Source organism: Vigna angularis, chromosome 9, assembly GCF_016808095.1.
Source record: "Vigna angularis cultivar LongXiaoDou No.4 chromosome 9, ASM1680809v1, whole genome shotgun sequence".
NCBI lineage: Eukaryota > Viridiplantae > Streptophyta > Magnoliopsida > Fabales > Fabaceae > Vigna > Vigna angularis.
The window spans coordinates 27,583,606-27,605,141 of NC_068978.1; the positions used below are offsets into that span (position 1 = coordinate 27,583,606).

The 21,536-nt window shown below is 32.2% G+C and overlaps 1 protein-coding gene and 1 long non-coding RNA gene across 3 annotated transcripts; both read right to left on the reverse strand.

The window, feature by feature from the left end:
• Positions 1-187: 187 nt before the first annotated feature.
• Positions 188-4,786, reverse strand: LOC128193984 (uncharacterized). The gene is made up of 3 exons (XR_008245191.1): positions 4,720-4,786; positions 4,500-4,569; positions 188-592 (listed from the first exon to the last, which is right to left on the reverse strand). It is a non-coding gene; the product is annotated as an uncharacterized LOC128193984 (long non-coding RNA).
• Positions 4,787-5,922: 1,136 nt separating this feature from the next.
• LOC108347716 (serine/threonine-protein kinase MHK) lies at positions 5,923-13,783 on the reverse strand. 2 transcript variants are annotated; one of them, XM_017587135.2, is made up of 19 exons: positions 13,581-13,782; positions 12,384-12,497; positions 12,165-12,241; positions 11,987-12,065; positions 11,383-11,451; positions 11,163-11,252; positions 10,873-11,011; positions 10,645-10,747; positions 10,416-10,468; positions 9,745-9,811; positions 8,908-9,019; positions 8,746-8,811; positions 8,570-8,638; positions 8,442-8,502; positions 8,207-8,311; positions 7,356-7,390; positions 7,199-7,244; positions 6,547-6,622; positions 5,923-6,359 (listed from the first exon to the last, which is right to left on the reverse strand). In XM_017587135.2, the coding sequence occupies exons 3-19, from the start codon at positions 12,170-12,172 to the stop codon at positions 6,230-6,232; spliced, it is 1,308 nt and encodes a 435-aa protein (XP_017442624.1). In that variant the 5' UTR covers positions 12,173-12,241; positions 12,384-12,497; positions 13,581-13,782; the 3' UTR covers positions 5,923-6,229. The 2 variants fall into 2 exon arrangements, with proteins under 2 accessions (XP_017442624.1, XP_017442625.1); XM_017587136.2 differs by having other exon boundaries at positions 11,208-11,252; positions 12,165-12,497; positions 13,581-13,783.
• Positions 13,784-21,536: the final 7,753 nt, after the last annotated feature.

The following is a 21,536-nucleotide window of genomic DNA, read 5'->3' on the forward strand; positions in this document are numbered from 1 at the left end:
TGACTAAGTGTAACATCCCAAAAATATAGAGTCATCACAAATATGATATGATAGAACAGTTATAACTATAATATAAAGTTTTAACTTACAGTTATCCAAAACAACTATAAATTTAAAACTTTATATATACAGACTAAATAAACCAAAACTGTGTACAAAGCTAGTCTAAGCTAACTAAACCGCGGAATTTTTCCCATCATGCACCTTCACCACAGAGATCTCATCTCCCTCTGCTCACACCCAGCGGATGATCATAGCCAAACAAAGAAATATAGCCACATACAAAGACAAACACAGACAGAAGGATAAGAAAGATATAAAAGATTCATACTTTAGTATAATGTACAATAAAAACTTAACTCATTCATATGATATAAATTAATTTCAAACATCTTAAACATGTCATAACTTAGACTTGACTGTCCGGACTTAGAATGAATATCGAGCTATGGCGGGTTGTACATTTGTGGTGGCCTGTACAGCTTTGCAAAGTCATTGTCATGGGTTTCACCCTCCGTTACCGCACAATAGGCCTCCAAGTAGCGCCTACACTAGGACCTCCTACTACTTTCACCACATGAATCAATCCTCTCTATGTGAAAATGAAATATCATTAAAGTGTTAGGATAACTGTTAAACTATTTGGCAAGTGCACCAAATCGTTCAAGTAATAAACCGTGGTAAGACCAGGTATCGTTTTCCCAAGAGACTCGTAATACTAGAAAATTGTGCGTTTAACAACTCATCTAGACTCAAGAACAACTCATCATTTAAGAATATGTGCAAAAAGATAAATTCACAAGTAATTACAAGGTTGGACTTTGGTATTGAAGGCACTTGGAAATGGAAAAGACTAGAAATGGTATGAAATGACATTGTTAAGGTTAGTTTTCACCAATGCAGTCTTGTGTATAACCAATTTCATCTCCTCTCTATCAATTTACTAAAGTCAATCCACTAAAACACTCTAGCCCTAATCCCTTAGGTGAAAGAGCCTAGGTTTTCCTTATCAAACTCCAATCCCTTGGACAATCTAACAAGCAAACCCGCATTAAGAACTAGGATCTAAGACAACATGTGAATCATATCCCATCCCTGGCTCAATGACCCACAAGGACTCTTGTTTCAGTTCAAGATTTCATATCCCATCCCTGGCTCAATGAAACCCCAAAATCAAGTCATGAACGTCCCCATTACATGCAAGCTTTAAGATCGGAAACAAGAATACTAGTAATAGATAGAAAAGGCATTTATAAGTACGAAACAATCATTCATTACACAAGAGTTCATAGGCTACATCTAACCCTAACAAGATGAATCTGGTTCTCCATTTCCATGGAGAACCCTAAAGCTTACAAACATGGAAGATGGAAGAAGAAGGAGACCCAAAGGAAGACAAGGAGATGTTCCCACAAGCTCCTCGCGCCCTCCATGAGCTCCAGACGTGAAATCGCACCTCCAAAGAACCAAAGACCCGTTTTCTTTCTGCCTCGTGAGTATATATACTGCCCGAATTCTCGCTTAAGCTAAATTATTCTCGCTTAAGAGAAAATGAACTTGTTGGAGAAGATAGTCATTCTCGCTTAAGCTAAATTATTCTCGCTTAAGCGAAAATGACTTTTTCAGCAATGACTTCCTGGATCACCGAGGCTCTTCAATGTAATGCAGGATCTTCCTAACATCGAAATAGATCAAAAAACAAGGGATTAGAGTATTATTTACGTAATGTAGCCCAAAATATAGATAAATACTAAAACTAAATAAAAGAGAGGATTTAAGCAAGTAATAAGCTAAAGAAGAGTTGATTTTGCTACTAAAATGATGCTTAGATAATGGTAAGAATTAGCATTATCAATAACCCCCAATACTGAGCTCCATGTATTCATTCTAAACATACTTGAGTCTTACCAAGAGATCTCACTTTGGAACTTACTTTCACCACTTTGAAACCATACTTTCACTTTGGAACATAACTCATGACATGATCAATCATATACCTTAATACACATTCATACATACTTCACAATGAATCCTAAAAATTAATTTAATTCAAATTAGAACAAGGAAAATAAAGAGAGAACTAAAACCTGGACCAGTCGCTCAACACATACTCTCGCTAAGCGAAACCCCCCAGACAGTGGACCAAACCCTCAACTCACTCGCTCAGCGCACACATTCGTTATCCGAATAAAATTGACAGTGTTCCCAGACCCAACCACTTGCTCAGCGCACCCTCTCACTGAGTGAAAGTCCTCAGACAAGGGACCTACCTCTACAACCATTCGCTCAGCGAATCTGCATAATCTGCAGCACCACAAATCTGCAGAACCAAAAGTCTACAGAATTACGCGACCTACACCAAGTTTACCAATTCCAACTATTTTTCTCAACTTCTAACCCTCCTAGATTGTGTTATATATGTAATTATACTTAACCAAGATTGTCTAAATATTTCTAACCTAAATCTAAATAAAGAAACTCAAAATCTCACCCAAAAACTCAACTTAAGGACCCAAATTGAGTTTTACCATTTGTGACACAATTTCAAGTAACTTAAGGGCTCTAACAAGTCCCAAATGACTTACCAAGATTGGTGTTAACTTTCTGGCAAGTGTACCAAATCGTTCTAAGAAATAAAACCGGTAAGACCGGATATCGTTTCCCAAGAGACTCGTGTAAGACTTCAAAACTGTATAATAAGTTAACTAACTTAGACTAAGAATAACATTTTTAATATGATTCAAGTGTGCTAAAATTCCAATTCATATATATACGATAAAATGAACGTCTTAGAGGCTTAAAGATTGAAAGTGGTTGATGGATAATGAAACAATATGGAAGATATGTTGGAGAATGATTGTAATTACTACGCTATCATGCAAATGCACATCACTACTTCATCAATTAATTGAGTTTGTCAACCTTCCTATTATACTTAGACCCAATTCCTTGGTAGAAAAAGCCTAGACTCACTTTTTCAGTCCCAATTCCTTGGTAACCTAGAAAGTTCATATGCATTACGATTAGAGGTTTAAGACAACTAAAGCATCAAGCTCCATTCCTAGATACAATCTCCCTTAAGTGTTAATTCCAGTTCAAGATCCACACAATACTTTCCAATATCTAGCAAATCTTAGAATCATGTTATGGTTGATCAAGTCACAACAAGCTTTAAGAGAAGGAAATTAAACACTCACAATCAAATGAAAGAAGCTTAAATTCATTCAACTCAAGTGCATTTACATGAAAGTTTCGTAACTACATCATTCCCCAACAAATTGAAATTAGTTCTCCATAGTCATGGAGAACTTGAGCTTACAATGGAGAAAAATGGAAGAATGGGGATCCAAGGAGGAAGGATGGAGAGTTTCCACTGCCCAAAACCAGCTCCCTTAGGTCCGAAAATGGTGTTCCAAGCTTCAGCCGCCAAAAAGATGCCACCCTCAGTTACAGAATGCTTTAAATAGATCTAGGGTTCCATGTCAGCAGAGGTCGCGCCCAGGCCCCTCCTCAGTCGCGCCCAGGCGCGAAGCTCTCGCAGAAGGTCGCGCCCGGGCGCCCTCTTTCTCGCGCCCAGGCGCGGAGCTCTCGCAGAAAGTCGCGCCCGGGCGCCCTCTTGGTCGCGCCCAGGCATGGAGCTCTCACAGATGGTCGCGCCCGGGCGCCCTCTTAGTCGCGCCCGGGCGCGAGGCTTGCGCAGAAAATGGCATTTTGCCTCCTTCTTCTTAGGCGCTTAGGCGTGAACTTCCTTCCCTGCTCCATCAGATCCTGCTTTTGTATCTTTTCCTTGCTCCCTTTCTTGGTAAATACAATACTTCTCCAATAACTTGCAAATCACCTACGAATTTGAGGAATTAATGACGAAAACTTAAATATAAAGCTTAAGCTAGACTTATTCACAAACTTAGATAAAAAGGGAGGATTAGACATGTTTCAAGCTTAAAAAGGGTAGATTTTGTATAAGAATTGGTTCAAAGATAATGGTAAAAATTACCGTTATCAATTGGCTAAACTGACTATTTGCACACAAAACTTCAAACTCAAGTTTTCACTACCTCACTTCCTCCAAATTGAGTTCTAACACAAGCAGAACTCTACTCCATCCTCATTACCTACCTATAATTCAAATCTCTACCACTTCCAAGGTGCTAAACCTGCATCAACCAGTTCATAACTAACCTCCAATACATCAAAACAGTTCACCCACCCTTAACCCCAATATCGACCAAATCATCTTCAACTAGTATTACTCTTTTCTTTCAAGAGTCCAATTAACACAATACTTAATCAATATCAAATTTCAGCATCACAAACATACACCAAACAAATTATACTTTTATCTCAACTTCTCATTATCATAAACTTCATCAAATTTATCGAAATCTCAAATTTATCAAGAACACCAATTTAACATTCACTTTTCAACAGTCTAATATTCACCTACCATTCCTTTACACAGCATTCATAAAATTTAAAAGCAATTAACTAGCTTCCCTTACCTTAGATCAAAACGCACAGTTCAAAGAAACTCCGACCAATGCTTGCACCACAAGGAAACTCTAGAAAACCCTACAAATCACCGATTGGTGATAGGAAACTAATCTTAGAACCTAAATTGAGCTAAGAGTCAAGAAAGAGAGATAAAATTCTCATGCAAGACAAAACATCTGCAAAATTAAAGATTTAAGAGGAAACCTAGAAAAGAGGAACGAAACTTACCCGCTCAAATCAAGAAATTGATCGGTAGGAATTGTAGCCCTCGACACCAGGATCGCCTAGACACTTCCTGATCGTCGAACAGAGGATCCAAGCGTGAGAAAAGTTAAAGAGATGTGAGAGAAAGAGAAGAGAATAGTATTTTTAGAGATATAAAAGCATTTTAAAAATGAACCAAGCTTTAGAAAGTTCTATTTATATTATAAAATTATTTTATAATAAAATATTCGATCTCATTATTTTAATACATCTATCTACTCTAATACTCTATTGTCTAGGTTCTTACACAAGTTTTGGCTACAATTTTTAAATATATAGTTACTTATCATATGTTATTGACAATATTCAACTTAAATTGCTCAAGTCTTAATTATAAATTTACCTAGATCTTATTCAACATTAACTACGGAAAATAGTACAAATATTCATTTGTAAAATGTTGATATTTTATTAATGAAAATTAAAAAATTACAAATTATATCATATAAAATTTTACATATCATTTTCGTCTATGACCTTAACTTTTAGGTAGCAACATGACATGAACATGAACAATTGCTGAAAAAGATGTAACAAAGATTTGTGCATGAGAAAGAGGAAGGAGGACAAACCACAACCATGCTTGGGCAAAACTCATTCCAATGCCATTGTAAGATTCAAGTAAGAGAAAGATTGAGAATATTAAAGCAAAATACACCACCCAACAGGTTGGATATTTACAGCTTAAAAACTTGTATTCACATTTTCAAGGTAAATTACCAAGAATGCTACTCCCTATAATTGTGATGACTAGGAATCGAGAAACTTGTCCACGGTGACTTAAGAAAATTCAAATGAAGAAACTTTACAGATTAACTAATGCAGACAGAAAATAAGACAGGAGTGTTTTGGTAAAAAAATAATGAAGGAAAAAAAAATCAGGAGAGAACATGAAATACTTAACACCCTTTTTAAAATTCTACATATTTCTGGAAATACTTAACACCTTTTTCCTCATAAATAACCAATAAGAACCAAACCACCTTTGCAGTTGTACCTCGATAAGCCCGGTTGCTTAACTTTTAAGTAGGACCACGTGTCAGTTTTCATTCATATTAAAGAAACTTAAAACTGAAGTACTCTATTTATGCATTCATTCATAAGTTAGCATTTTGAGAAATAATGATGTCCTCAAGAAGCAAGCACTTTCTAATAAGACAAACAAGGTTCAGAAAAAGAAAAAGAATCCTTTTAGAATATTAAAGAAACAAGGACTTTGACATGTTTCTTTCATGCTCTCTATTTCAGTTCTGGAAATACACGGTCTCAATTTCGATGTTACAGTTAAGGAATGGAATCAAGTATCATTATAGAATTTGCTCGGTAATTACATTATATTTCATGGCGAGGAGTGAAGAAACTATTTTGAGTGAAAACAGAACTGTACAAAATATTAATTTTCAATAAATAAAAAGTATTATATGCATATGATCAAGATTCCATATCATACTGCTGCAGTTCAAAGTTGAGTCATTCAAAGGCAGTGGCCGCGCTGGAAGGGAGAAGACAGTGCCAAAAATGGTGTAGTTAAGATGTTAGGCTGCAAAGGCTGAAAAGAAAATCCCGTAGACTGTGGAACTCCAATTGGCTGATGTTGCATTGAACTGGAAAGAGTAAAAAAATACGTCATGTATCTATATTCAGGTTAGAAAACAAATTATAATTCAAATTTAATCTAATACAGCATTTTCCTTTTTCCTAAATTTAACTTGGTGCTAAAATAAGAGATAAGAAAAGAACAAAATATCAATGGACAATGAACAATATGAGAAAAGGCAAAAGGCATTTTACCTGAATGACAGTGACAGTGAAGTCTCTGCTGAGTTAGCAACACCATTTCGATCAGGAGATAATAATGTCCAGAATACTATATCACCAAATAAATATAACTCGTCAACATCGTCGAGTTTTAAACAAGAAACTCATGTCATCAAAAGATTAATAAACCATTTCATATGTGGCATCGGATTGTCTTACTTAGGCGTCATAATTATTATCAGTTAATTTGGTCCTCGCTAAAGATTCTGTGAACGGTGTTCAAATATATATGGTCATGCAGTCCTTTTCTTTTCTATTTTCAAATAAGAGGTTTCAATTGTTTAAATGTATCATCTTTATGTTACACACCTACGCTTTGTTTTCCCATCATAAATCCTACAAGTTTGAGTTCTCATTAGTGAACCAAAGCATGGTTAGGAGTTATTCTCATCCCCATGTAAACTTGCTTGTGAAAATAGAATGATTTCTTCTTTATACTAGAAGATTATTCTTTCACCATTACCATAGTTCATATATTGGAACAAAGCAGAGAAAGTAGAATGAATATTTCCCAAAAAATAAATCAGGCCTGAATATAACCTTTTTAATTATCTTCTTTGTAAACAAAAACAAAAACTTAGTAAAAGATTATAATGCAACTAGAAGGTAAGATACTAATTATCACCTGACTGGTCCGAATGATCATTAAAATCTGAGCAAAATAGCATGTTCTGCATGTTCATATGGTCGATTAAGTCAAAATAGAGGTAAACAACGGTTGTATTATGATTACAAAACATTAAATATAACAAGCTACAGGATTAACAGCACCATACACCAACCTCTCTTACACCCTGCGATACATTTTGGACCACATCTGCAGCAAAAAGACAAATTAAATGGTCAGCAAAGAGCATTATTAATAAAACAAGGAAAATAAAAAAAGTTTTAAAATGTAAAAGGCCAAAGGGTTGCACAATTACTAAGTGAAAAATAATAACTGTAAAGGTTTAAACAACTCAAAGAACTACCAACATCATTCAGGAAAAAAAACTTACTCAACATATCAAATTGAAAACCATTTTCATCAAATTGTAACTAACAACAGATGCAGGCCAAGGGTTTCCAGGAAATCAGAATATTTTCTCCGGAGAGAATACAAAACTAGTGAATTTCAAAACTCCCGAAAAAAAAAAGAAATTAGGGCCATATCAATTCAAACAATCAAAGTAACAACTACTTTACTAATGAATATTGCCGCATATGACAGCTTTAACGGACATACATTTGGATAAATAAACAATCTAACATATATTTGCATAAATAAACATTCAAATTACTGATGACCACTATTTTCTCATCATACACTATTAAACATCTTTGTAAGGAAGCATTACCCTTTTTTAATTTTATCCATTATACAATGTTTAAAAGACATTATTATATCCCATAATAATTTAGATTATAATAAATGATACATTGGAAATAGGTCCATATTTATATTACAGTATTTCGTTTGCTATTTAATACCTTTGCATCACATCATGACACATCAATGACATTCAAAAAGAAAAACAGATCAATGTAGACAATATCATATAATTCAAAGTCTTTATTCTCTTTTTCCTCCTTATCAGCCTTTATTCAATGTTACTTTTACTATGGTTAAATAATTAGTTAAGGTTGTATTTACCTATGTTTGAAACACTGGGCTTTACAGCTAAGGTCAAGCCAAGAAAACAATCATCGGGATCGGGGCCAAAATCCTGCAGTTTCAGCTCGAGATTTGGCTTTGCCCCTGTAAGTAGTGAAAGAAGAAAACAATAAACAATAGAGTCAAATACCTATCACAATGCAATTAGCATTTTAAGATGAGACAAAATGAAATGTGTAAGTATAATACGACGATAAAAGATAAAATTCCCTACTCTTGCTACTCAGCTTCAGCTCAAGTGGATCACTGAGTGGATAAGGAACCCATGCATTCACCTATATAGAATATATTAGTAAGTTGAAGAAATTAAGTGAAGAAGAATAAGCTTCATGAGAAACTTACATGGAAAAATGGATGTTGTAATGACTGATCAGCATCTGGCCTTCTTGATGGGTCCCAATGTAGCAGTTGCTACGGATTTTATAATGCAGTGAATATTAGAGGATAGTAGTATTTACAAGGTCAGTGTGTGCATGCATGCACAGAGAAAAAAAGAGATTCAATTAACTAAAACATACTGTCATCAAGTCTACAGCTTCCGAACTAGCATTTGGAATGATGTTAGAAAGTTTCACAGGTGGAACCTGCACAAGAATCAGGGGATTAAATAGAATAAAGAAAAAAAAAAGGACAACAAAACGACTGGTACATGACTGAACTCCAGCTACATGAACACTTACAATTTCATGAGAAACCAAATCCAATAATTGAGAGTTGTTTTCCCTGATGGTGAAAGCAGAGGAATCTGGCATCCCAAGAATGCCATATATTTTGTACAGTTGATCTATTTCACTGTCAAAGTAATTTTATAAGATGCAATGAAAAGCACAATAATCCAATCTTATGAATATACATATACCATCTGAATCAATACCAAATACAATTTACATTGGACAAAAGTTTTATACATGTGTGATATGTAAAGAAAAAGGAAAATATCAAACACACCAAAATGAAGTGTATTTAAGAGAGGTATAAACATTTTGCTTTTAGCAAACAAAAAAAAATTATTTCATATGAAGAAAAACATCAGTACACAAATGCCTTGATCCATAGAATAAATTTTTTGTACATTTCAAATATGACTTCAAAACTTAGATATGTATAATGAAGCCTTAAAAACAATCTGTTCCACAAGTATATTAGTCATTGAAATCAAAATCATTAAACATTTCATCATTATGAACCGACAAAATGTTTCAAATTACAGAAAGTGAAAACATGCCAATGCATCTTGATCTAGTGGTTACTTTCAATTTCCTTTGAACATGACTGCCCTTTATTATAATATCTCAGGTTTTACCTTTGGTAGCAAAAAATTTTAATGCCATCCACATGCAAATGCAGAGAGCATAGCAAATTGACATTTTGTTGATGGAAAATTGGTCAGTAAATGCACAAAGGGCTCAAAAAAATACATTCAACGGATGAAAGCTAAATGTATAACTAACAAAAGACAATTATTAGTATTTTTACAATTAAAGACCAAAAGCATAAAATACAGGATAAAAATATACCTTTCACCAGGAAATAAAGGGGTCAAAGTAAAAAGCTCAGCTAATATAGCACCAACTGCCCACATGTCTGCAAATAATTTAAGAAAGCAAGCATATCATCATCTTAGAGTTACAGAATAAATAATGGTAAACAAGTTTGGCCACAGAGAATGTTCACATTCATGTAAAATCCCTTTCTCATTAAATTTTATTGTTCAAGTTCCATGTTAAATCAGTATTGATGCAAATATATGTTTATCAGTATGTTCGGATGATAAATTCAGACAAGACTAAACAAAAGAGAATGGTAATCCTACAATAGCTAATCCCCAACTAGAATTGTCTCCCTACCCCCATGAGACACCACAAATCAATTTAACTGAAGGAATAAATGTCTAGTGAGCATTAGCTTAAACTTTAATAAACAGTACAATAAAGTAAGGGAACAAGGTAATTTATCCACAAATAAGCCATCTTTGACAATACTCTACAGACAAACTAATCATCCCAGGTTAAATGTCTGGATTTGCTTTTGGGAGATCCCATGGAAAAACAGATTGAGGCAGAAGAAACTACAAATCTAAAATGTTTCCTCCAAAGCCATTCCATCATAGTTCCCAAAACCAAGCACCAGCCCACTATATAACAAATACAAACAGAAAAATTGAAGTTAAAAGGAGATTTATGCCTACCAACAGCAGGAGTATAAGAAGGGGCTTGCATCAAAACTTCTGGAGCTCGATACCTTAATTACAAAGATAAAAATAGAATAAATTTAATAATGATGATGAGAATAAAAAAGAAACCTCGAGATAAAATGTACACAGACAGTGGATAAAGACTTTTGAGGTGACATCTGAAATTGTACATTGAAAAATGTATACTGACATTATAAATGTGCCACAAAAGAATACGACTTACCACCGTGTGGAAACATATTGAGTATATGGAGGCATTGATGATACTTCTCTAGCCAGTCCAAAATCAGCAATTTTCAAAACATCATTTGTTACCAGCAAATTCTCTGCATAGCAGAAATCATTTTTCATTAGATAAAGAGCCATATCACCTTTTAGAAAGATTGAACTGAAAAGTTAAAACAAAAAATTATGCTGTCCAAAATTTGTTAAACGAAATCATATGCCTTACCAGGTTTTAAATCCCGATGAAAGAATCCTTTCTTGTGCATATGACTAAGTCCTTCCAACATTTGCCTCACAAAGCACCGTATCTCTTCCTCTGAAAAGGGTTTTTCTCTCTCCTTTATTAATTGATAAAGATTACAATCCTGAACAGATGAAATCTAGTGTCACTGTCAAGCAAGTGTCAACACAGAACATTCAACCTTAATTATAGAGATTAAAGAGTTTTGGATAAACTGCATGGTAGTGATAAAACATAACCGACCAATAAAAAAATAAGACGATGAGTTTCTTTACCATGTATTCAAAAATGAAAAATAGTTCATTATTTTCTCTAACAACCTCTTTCAACTTTATGATATTTGGGTGATTCATTTTACGGAGGGCCTGCACAAAGAGCACAATACACATTAATGAAGGGAAAAGCCATCTATAATTTAAACAAAATCTTATTACAGTTCAAGCAAGGGCAAAGCCATCTATAACTCCATAAAGAAATAAGTACTGTAGAATATACCTTAACTTCTCTTAAATTTGTGTATTCTTCCCAGAAACAAAACTTTCTTTTCAACTTTTTGACAGCAACCTGATAGACAAAATCACGAGCATAACATCAGAAGATACTAAAAAGTAGAAAGTGCAGTTTAAACAACAATGAAAGAAGCCACTGCCTAAATCAGTGCGGTAAGTGTACCTCTCAAAGGAGCATCCCAGAAAACAAAAGGAACGTTTATAATTAAAGCAAAAAAGAAGTGTACCCATTTCAATATACAATGTAAACATGATGAATGTTAACATTGTTATCACATTAGTCTTACAGAAAAAGTTGTTATCCTTAAAAGAATGTCTTACAAAAAATAGAAATTGTAGATCACCTTTTTTTTTAATTTTATCAGAGAATCAAAGAGATAAAAGCATGAAAGCTTGGAGGGAAAAACATCCACAACAAAGTTAATACTCGAAAAGAATATTAAATGGACAAGGAACTTGAAAAGGCCGTTTACTATATAGGACGAATCTAACAACAATAAAGGATAACTGCACAAGAATATTAAAAGAATATGAGTATATAAATACGCTGAAGTTGAAAAGAATTGTTCTAGCTAGCAAGATTTTCTTACAATCTCATATGTTCGCATATCATGGGCTTTATATACATGACCGCAAGAACCATCCCCGAGCTCTCTCAAAATTTTATATCTGAAAGGAAGAAAATAGCAGACAAGAAAAAATTTAATTTAATGAGGGAATTGAAGGACCAGAAACAATGCACAAGTCAGTGGATAAGAAGAAACTAACCTTTCCATTGTTAGAATTACAACACTATAAATAAAACTTTAGAGAGACTGGAACAGATTCCATGAAGAGCTGGCTAACTGTCAACACAGTGTCGGCACTTAGTTTGCAGACATGGGTTAGAGTTAAAATATAGCATGAAGCATTTAGTATCATCAACAATCCACTTTTCATTGTAGAAGTTATCTACAAAAACGGAGAGGTCCATCAACATGTTGCAACCTTCAGAAAACCCAGTGTTCGGGTGATGTCTTTATCATTTTAGATGAATATCCATGTTCAGTTTGACTAAACCGACTTCAAACTGATCCCATACATTGGAGAACAAGTGATAACCTGCAGTACAAAATATAAATGTCAGTGGTTTGAAAACTACACAAATTACCGAACAATATGTGCACTTAAATAGTGAATTAATAGGAAAATGCAGTATTATATTATTTCACTGTGCAAACTCAACAGTGATAATATCGCTCAATAGTCAGACAAATGACAGGTTTGTCTTTCAATCCTCTGAAGGGGGAAGGGGGGGCCTAAGCCCAAAGAATTCGTGGAATTTACTCCACTAATCTACCCAGCAATAAAATATAACATTGACCAGAAAACAAAGCTTCCCACGAACAGTCGGATCCTAGCAACACAACAGCAACCATGCCTTGTTGTATAAGAATTATAACGGATGCCTACCCTCTACGTCGGTACAATATTATAACCAACAATTCAACTCATATCACTCTCTTTAATCTACGCACAAAAACCAAAATCTATTGGTCGACAATCCAGAGCCACAATCAGCAAGTAAATCAGACCAAAGAATCCATATTAGACAACAAAGAAATTAAACAAAAAAAGAAGAAAGAAAATATAAATTTAACGTGCTTTGTTTAGCTTAAAGCATGGAAAACGATTTTTTTCAAAAGTTATGTAAAGAAGCCAAAGAAAAAAATATAAATATATTTATGTACCCAAATAAGCGAATCCAAACAAGGGCTATAAACATAAACACAAGATATGTATGCATATGTAAAAAAGACGAAGAAGAAGTTTTCTTCAAAATCTAACCATAAAAAGTATTTCCCTCAAAATTATAACAGTTTTGCACAAAGAATACGCGCGCTCAATACAACCTGGTCCGAAACAATTCAGAAAACACAATTTCGGGTATTTTCCATTGTGATGAATCCATAAAGTATTGTTTGAACTCAGAGCAAGTGAAAAAGAACTCGGCTTTCTTTTTCATTCCTCATTCTCTTATGAAATAAACCGATCGCAAAGGAAAAAGAGACTACAATTCAAGCTGCATTTGAGTTTACGTGGCAGCTACAAACCAGAGGAAACGAAAGCAACACAAAGAATCGAAAATTGACGTAACGCACGAAGAAAAATTTGAAAAAAAAAATGAAAAGACGAAGAACTCACCGCTTGTGAGAATTCGAAAGAATAAGTGTGGAATCAAGAGATACGCAAGCACAGATCGGCAATGCGAATGAACTTTCTCGGAAAAGAAACGAGAAATATGAATTCGTAGGGAGAAAGAGAGAGAAGAGGAGAGAGAAAAGTTTTAGAGAGAGAAAAATCGGATTTGAGAAGAAGCCATATGAGAGAGAGGGAAGGATTCCATAGATGAAAAAGGAAGGAGAAGAAACCAAAGAAATAAATAAATATAATATTTTTTACTTTTGTTAAAATTTAAAAATATAAATTTAATTGTAAGTTGACAAATAACATTTGTAAAATATTGGACATAAATGTAAAGTAGGTCGCGAAAGTGTTTGAAAAATAAAAGAACTAATTTAAGTTTTTTGAAATATAATTTGATTTAGTCTCCCAAAATAAATAGATATAAAGTAATCGGACTTGGTCCACACATTTTATAATTTAATATCGAATTAATCCTAAAAATGGTATGTTAATGCAAATTTATTTTTTAAATTAAATTTAATAATAGAATAATACAATGAAACTTTTCAAACCACCTATTTATTTTACTTTTTACATACTCAAATATTAAATTAAGATTTTCATTATTTTAGAATCGAATTTGACAAACCTATACAATCATTTATCTTAATTAAAAAAACTAATTAATGGATAAAATTATAGAGTGAAAAAGGTTGATGGTCCCTTTTTCATTTTATTTCAATATTTTCAAAAAATAAATTATAACTTCTTTTTACAAAGAGATTTTTAAATTTATCCAAATAAGTAATTGAAAGATAAAATCTCAATTAAAATACTGTCAATACTCCATTTATTATTTATAAATAAAGTTAATAACATGATTATGAGAAAAAAATTAAATCTTAAATTACAAGATAGAATAAACTTAGAATATATTAATAATTATAAATATTTCTATTAATCAAATGATCAAAATAATATAATAATATATATTAAAATTGATGAAAAATAGAAAGTTAAATTTACAAAATAACCATGATAAATAGAGGAAAAATATAATTCCGAAAAAAAATACATTAAAGCGTAATTAAAATATGGGAGGGAAGAAATATTCTAAGCATTTATTTCATTATTTTATTCCTTTAAAAGATTTAAATAGAGATTGCTTGGCTGTTAGTGGGGTGGGGGCTGTGGTCCCCACATTGATATGAAAATGTTTCTTTCATATTACGCTTTTACCCTCCAACGACTTCCATTATTACAGAAAAACCTCGTTGTCGATTGTACCCCTCACTTTAGCCACAAAAAGACGAGTATACCCTTAATATCCAATCACGAGACAGTTTTACCCCTTGCGTTGGATGGATAAGGATAAGGGATGACAAAGTCATTAGCAATAATTTTCTGGTTTTATCGTCATTTCACAGAATTATTCCTTAGCATATGCTGTTTCAGATCCGAGGGCTGGATTTGGGCGAAGAATAGTGTTGATGACATCTTATAAATTATTTTTTTATTAATTGAAAATATAAAGTATTTACATTTTCAATGAATTTTGTGTTTAATATTTATTTATAGATACTAATATCTTTTCGGAATATTAGGAAATATAATAGAAATTTCAACTTTTCTCTTTCGCGAAGCAGTAGTATTTATAGTTTCTTCTGTTACAATTTTTTTTTTTAAATTAACGAATTATAAGCTGATTTCGCTCACTGCTGTTGGCAAAGCATATCTGCAGTTTTTGCTAGAACTATTTTTAAAACTCTTTTGAAAGCATTTTTGAGTTTTTATTCTTTTCTCTGATATTTAAAAACTGGTAGTGATTTAATTAGTTTTAAAACTGAAAAATAAAAACAATTATAGATTATTTTGTTTTCCCTTTGCTATTTTAATTTTGCAATTAAAGAAAACAGGTAACATATGGAAAGGAAAAAGAGAAACACATTTCACAAATTTTGAATAATTTTGAAAGCTACATATTATCAGTATAAATTTCATATTTTCAGTTAATAAATGATTAAATTATGCGTGACTTTAAAGTAAATAATGTGAAATTATTAAATTTGTCATATATGATTATTTATTATGTTTAGATGATAGTATAAATTATTTTTATAATATAAACAAATTTAATTAAAAACCTTTGTAGCTATTTTTAAATTTCAAATTATTTTTTAGGATAATTTATAAAAAAATAAAACACAATCAAACAGCACAGAACCTTATTGTTTGAACATTTTCTTTTATACACTCAGCTGGTTACCTTTAAATGTGAAAAATAAATAAAACAAGGTATATAAATTACTTTTCTTTTACGATTTTTATTTTCCATTTTTAATAATTTTATAAATTTACTTTTCTTTTTACTTTTATAACTTATTCTGGCAAAGTTCAATTGACTCTATGTTATCATAACGTGTTGCAAATATATCGCTCTATCATTTTTTAAGCTAAAATATTTTCTGTTGAATTTATTTAATGTGTTATAAACTGTGTTAAAACTAAGTGATGTGTTAATTTGAAGTATTTTCTTTTAGATTTTAATTTTAGTTTGTTTTAAGTGTTTTGTCAATGTGTTAGAATCTCACGTGTCAATAAAAACATCAAATATTATTATTTTTTATTCAATTTAATATCAATTTTTTTAAATGAAGTAGTGTTGATCTTCTCTAAATTAGAATTAAATTTATTTTTTATAAATTTATTTTTTTATAAACAATTAGACGGATATAATAGTTTGAGTTAGTGGTCAAATCTGAATCACAATATTTTAAGGATTTTTTTCCAATTTCTATTATTTTAAGGTAGAAGTTTCTTTCATTATGTTATATTATTTAATAATACATAATTTTTCAATTTTATCTTTTTAGTAACTATTTCTTAAAATTAAAATAATTAATCATAATAAAGAGATCTTTTTCAATATTAATCTTTTAACAACTATCCTTTTTAATTCAAATAATTATTCATAATAAAATTTCATTTACATAAAAAAATTATAGAAATTATTTATTTAACAATTATTTTTATAAAATTTCTTTTAAAACTTATAAATATTTTTTAATTAATAATAAAAAAACATTTTATATGTCAAACTCCTGAAAATGTGGAAGAAAGGGGCAGATATCTCAAAAAGATGAGCTTGAGTATTTTATATGACTTTCCCAAAACACAACTTGTCCTATTTCTCAGAATTTATATTTCTCTAAAACTCAAACCTCTACCTTTTCTCCTCCTTCTCTCTAGAAATCCTCCATCTCCTTTCACTTTTTCCTCAAACAGCCACCGTCTAAGCAATTTGGGAGTCAAGATTTTCAATCTAAACCGATCAAAATCAAGTTTAGAGTCAAGTAAGTTCATTCTCTTCTTAGAAATTCTACTTCCTAGCACATGCAAACCAAGTTCCTGGTTGCATGTGTTCATCAGCTCCTTCTTCTTAGTTCTAACTATTTTTCTGGTAATTTGGTTTGGTATTTCTTCACCGTTTGGTGAAGTCTAGGTGTTCTTGGTATAATCCTGGGAAGGAAGCAAAGTCTGGAAAAGAATAATCATTGTTCGGTCTGGTCAAGAGGTAAGGGAAGCTAGATAATTTAATTACTTGATTTTGATTTATGAAAATGTTGTTTGATAATTATGCATATGTATGAAACTGATCTGGATAAAGCTGTATGAGTATAAAATTGGATGAATTGGATGTTTGGTGCTGTTGGTGTGGAATATTGATGATGTGATTATGATAATTTTGTATCTGCATGATTTTGTATCTGATTCCCAGTCATTGAGTTTATGATTCTGCAGAATTGATTCTCAAATCTGTGATGAAACTCTCTTAGCAATGTTAGAAAATTTTAAGCAATCTTAGTCCAGTATAAAGAAGTGTTTGATATATGTTTGGAGGATTAGAGGTTGGACGAGTATAGTGAAATTGGTAATGTTTGGTGTCGATCATTATTCTGCAGTTATTCTGCATAATTATGTAGTTCACTAAGGGTTCGGGGTTGACCGCTCGGCCATGCTCTGATTTGGTCGTTCGGCCTTCTCCTATGTTTGGTTATTAATTGGGTTTGGTGTGTTTGAAGTCCTCCTAGTTCATGACCGTTCAGCCTTAGTAGCGCTCGGTCTCGGTAGTGCTTATTTTGTACTACCGCTCGGTCTCAGTAGTGATTGGTCTTGTATTGGTACTTAGTTGGTATTGATGTCCGGTCGAAGCTCTTAGTGTTCGGCATGAGCCCTAAGTGTTCGGCCTAAGCCTATAATGATTAGTCTAAGTTAAAGAGTGTTCGGTCTTAGTCTGATACTCGATTTCTTAAAGAGCGCTCGGTATTGTACTAGTCGTTAGGCTAGTAATAGCGCTCGGTCTTGTACTAGCAATTAGGCTAGTGATAGCGCTCAGTCTTGTACTAGCTCTTAGGCTTGTGATAGCGCTCGGTCTTGAACTAGCCGTTAGGCTAGTGATAGCGCTCGGTCCTGTACTAATGCTCAATATCGTAAATTGTACTAAGTTAACAGTGTTCGATCTAAGCCGATATTATTCGTTCCAAATCATAAGTGCTTGATATAAGTTCAAATGTTCGACTCATACTTGAGTCTTATTCTCAAAATGACCATTCAGTCATATTCTCATATTGGGAGTTCTCTCCTGTTCGTTCTTGTTCATAGGTTATGTTGAACTTTCACGTTCGGTCTGGTTTAAAGGTGGGATTATTGTTTCACTGTGATGTGTGATATGTATTTAAAGATATGACGAATGAGGAAATATGTTGTTAATGAAGTATGGTATTTAAATTGTGATACACATGAAATCATATGGGTATGAAAGAGTATTCCAGGGAGGAATATCTCAAGATTGGTTATTGAATGGTAAAGTATGAATATGGTCAGACTAAGTTGTCGTTCATCCTGACATTCTAATGGTCACCAAGTCTCAAGTAGAGAATGGTGGCGCATGTGGTAAGAATAACAGGAGGACTGGTTGCGTATAGCTTGGGGTTCCAGCTATCGGACTAAACTCATGTGTAGACTTGGGTTTCCAGCTACAGTGAGGGATGAAGGGCTAACCTCGTGTGGCGGCTTGGATTTCCAGCTATGGTAATTCTGATGGTTTTCCAGATTATCTTTCCACGAGTGCAAGAACGTCTTATCTACATAATTCATACAGTCTGGGCAGTCAGAGTAAAGTGAACAGTCAATACATGCATTGTGGTACGATTATGGGTGGAGATGTATGATTGTTTGTTACATGATGGACTGATTGATTTATATCATATTTATGTGAGTAATCTGTTTACATAGTTAATTAAATTACACTAGCTTACCCTTATTTTCCTGTCTTGTCTGGTTGTCCTTTCGGTCGTCCTCGTCCTTGCAATGATCACTGTGGGTGTGAGCAGAAGGAGTTGAAGTTTTTTTGGAGCAGGCGATGGCAGGAGAAGATGGTTCTTGCTAGGGTAAGACCGTTCAGTCTGGTGCTGGTTTTGTATTAGTAAAAGACCGTTCGGTTTAATACGTTACTTGTATGACTGATCAGTCTGATCTTATGAGTTGTGTTAGTATAGGTTTCTGCAAAGTTGTAAATTTATGGTTATTCTAGAATAGCTATAAATTAGCTTTATTCTTCTTGTAAACTGTTCTATTTTATTATGAATGTAAGGACTCTTAAGTATAGTTTAAAGTTATATTTTTGGAGATGTTACATTATACATTGTAAAAAATAACACACATTATATTTTCACTAGTTAAAATGTCGTTTTCTTATTCTAGACAATTAATTAAATTTTAAAAAGTAATTATAAAATGTAAAATAATAAAACAATTTATATTAATAAGAATAAGAAGAATAATACGTATAAAAACATTTTTGAAAATTTAAAATATAAAAGGATATTGTATAAAATTGTTATTTCACACACACATACGTGTGTGTCTATATATATATATATATATATATATATATATATATATATATATATATATATATATATATATATATATATATATATATATATATATATATATATATATATATATATATATATATATATATATATATATATATATATATATATATATATATTACTCCTTTATATGATAAACAATTTAAAAGATTTTGGATTCATTAAATTGTGTTAAAATATATTATACATATTTTTAATTACTTTTTAAGATAAACAAAATCCAATTCTCACTTTTTAATTTAGTGTACTAAATAATCTATAATATATATATATATATATAAATATATAAATAATATAATTAGAACCTTAAAGAAAATCTACAAGTCAACCAAAAACAAATAACTAAAACGTTAAAACTTAACTAAAGAAGAGTATAACTTGGACACGTGGCCAACAATGTAAATGAGGTATTGGTTCCTGCTCGATTAAGTTTTTCAGTTTAACCCAAATGCTAGCAATAGATACTAGCTTGAGAAGAAAACATCCATATAAGTTCGACAGAAGACAACAACAAGTTCGAAGGGAGAAATATGGACACAAGCTTAGCATGAGACAATATCAACAAGCTTGGCAGGAGACAGTCTCAGCAAGCTTGACAAGCTCGATAGAAGACAACTTCAGCAAGCTTGGCACGAGACAACTTTGGCAAGACAAACATAGAGATAAGCTTGGTCTATATACAACTTAAGCTCAGCCCACCAGAAATTCTACTCTCTCTTTTTCGCATATAAACTCCTTTTGATTCAAGCATTCCTTTCGAGTTTCAAAGAATGAACAAAAGTCAAGGACAAACTTTGTCAAATGTTGGACTTTATCTTCCCCGACCGGTGTTCACACATGGACAACTCTATGTAGTAGTTTTTAGAGTGAAAACAAAACAAGGCTTGAAAATACTAATTGTAGGTTAAGATGGGAATGTAACCAATACAATAATACAAAAAAATATTTGAAAATATTCCTTCATTTGTAAATGTGATGGATGGGAGAAAACAATATGGTAGCAAACTCATCAAGTTTTTGCTATAAAAATTTATTTTCCTTACATAACTCAAACTATCTTCCCCAACAAATACTCTAACTATATACTAACAAACAAAAGAACACTTTCCATGTCAATCATTTGACGTCACGCAAGCAAAATGTCAATGTCAAAATGATCGGTGACATTTTTGAATTTTTGGAATAAAATTGATGATGACACCTTGTTCCTCTTATGTCAAATGCCTAAATGATGTCAGCCTACCTTAGATACGTCATTAATTGATGTCAACCCCAAACAGTTTTCGACGTCAAAGGCCTAAATGATGTCAACCTCTAGTATGTCTGATGTCATAGGTTTCTTAAAAAATTTAAGAAGCAGCGCAAACCTTATTTTGTTGCATTATTGCTTCATCCTTTCTTCTTAAGCTACTTAACGTTCATCAACAATGGTGACGAAGAAGTTCTAAGGTGAGTTTTCCTCGTTTCACTCACTTTCAACCTTTTTTACTTTTGTTTATGGAAATTCCTTTTGTTTTACCAATTTCGTGCTCATTACTTTGCATTTTCAAGGATTAAAAGGAAACCTTAACAAGATGATGAGGATCACTCCCTCCATCCAACTTTGTTTTGAGCTTTGATTTCATTATAAGGTTAATCTTTCCTTCTTTTTTATCTTAGACAACTTTTTTTAGGTTTTCTAAGGCATGTTTTGTTTTATTTAAATATTTAGAGTATTTTTAATATCAAATTTAGATTTATTATTGTTTGTTTAAGTAATTTTACATTTATTATTATATGTTGTTGTTTTTTTACAATTTTAGATGTCTTATTGGATGTTGTATGTTTATATAATTTTAGATTTATTAGATTTTTTATTATTATTTGGTATGTTTTTATTTATATTAAGATTTATTATAATTTTAGTTAACATTTGGCACAAATAATTAAACTTTTAATCATTTGTATTAAATCTTGAATTTTCTTATCAAACAGATTGATTCTTTTTTTAATAATTTATTACAACATATATAATGAA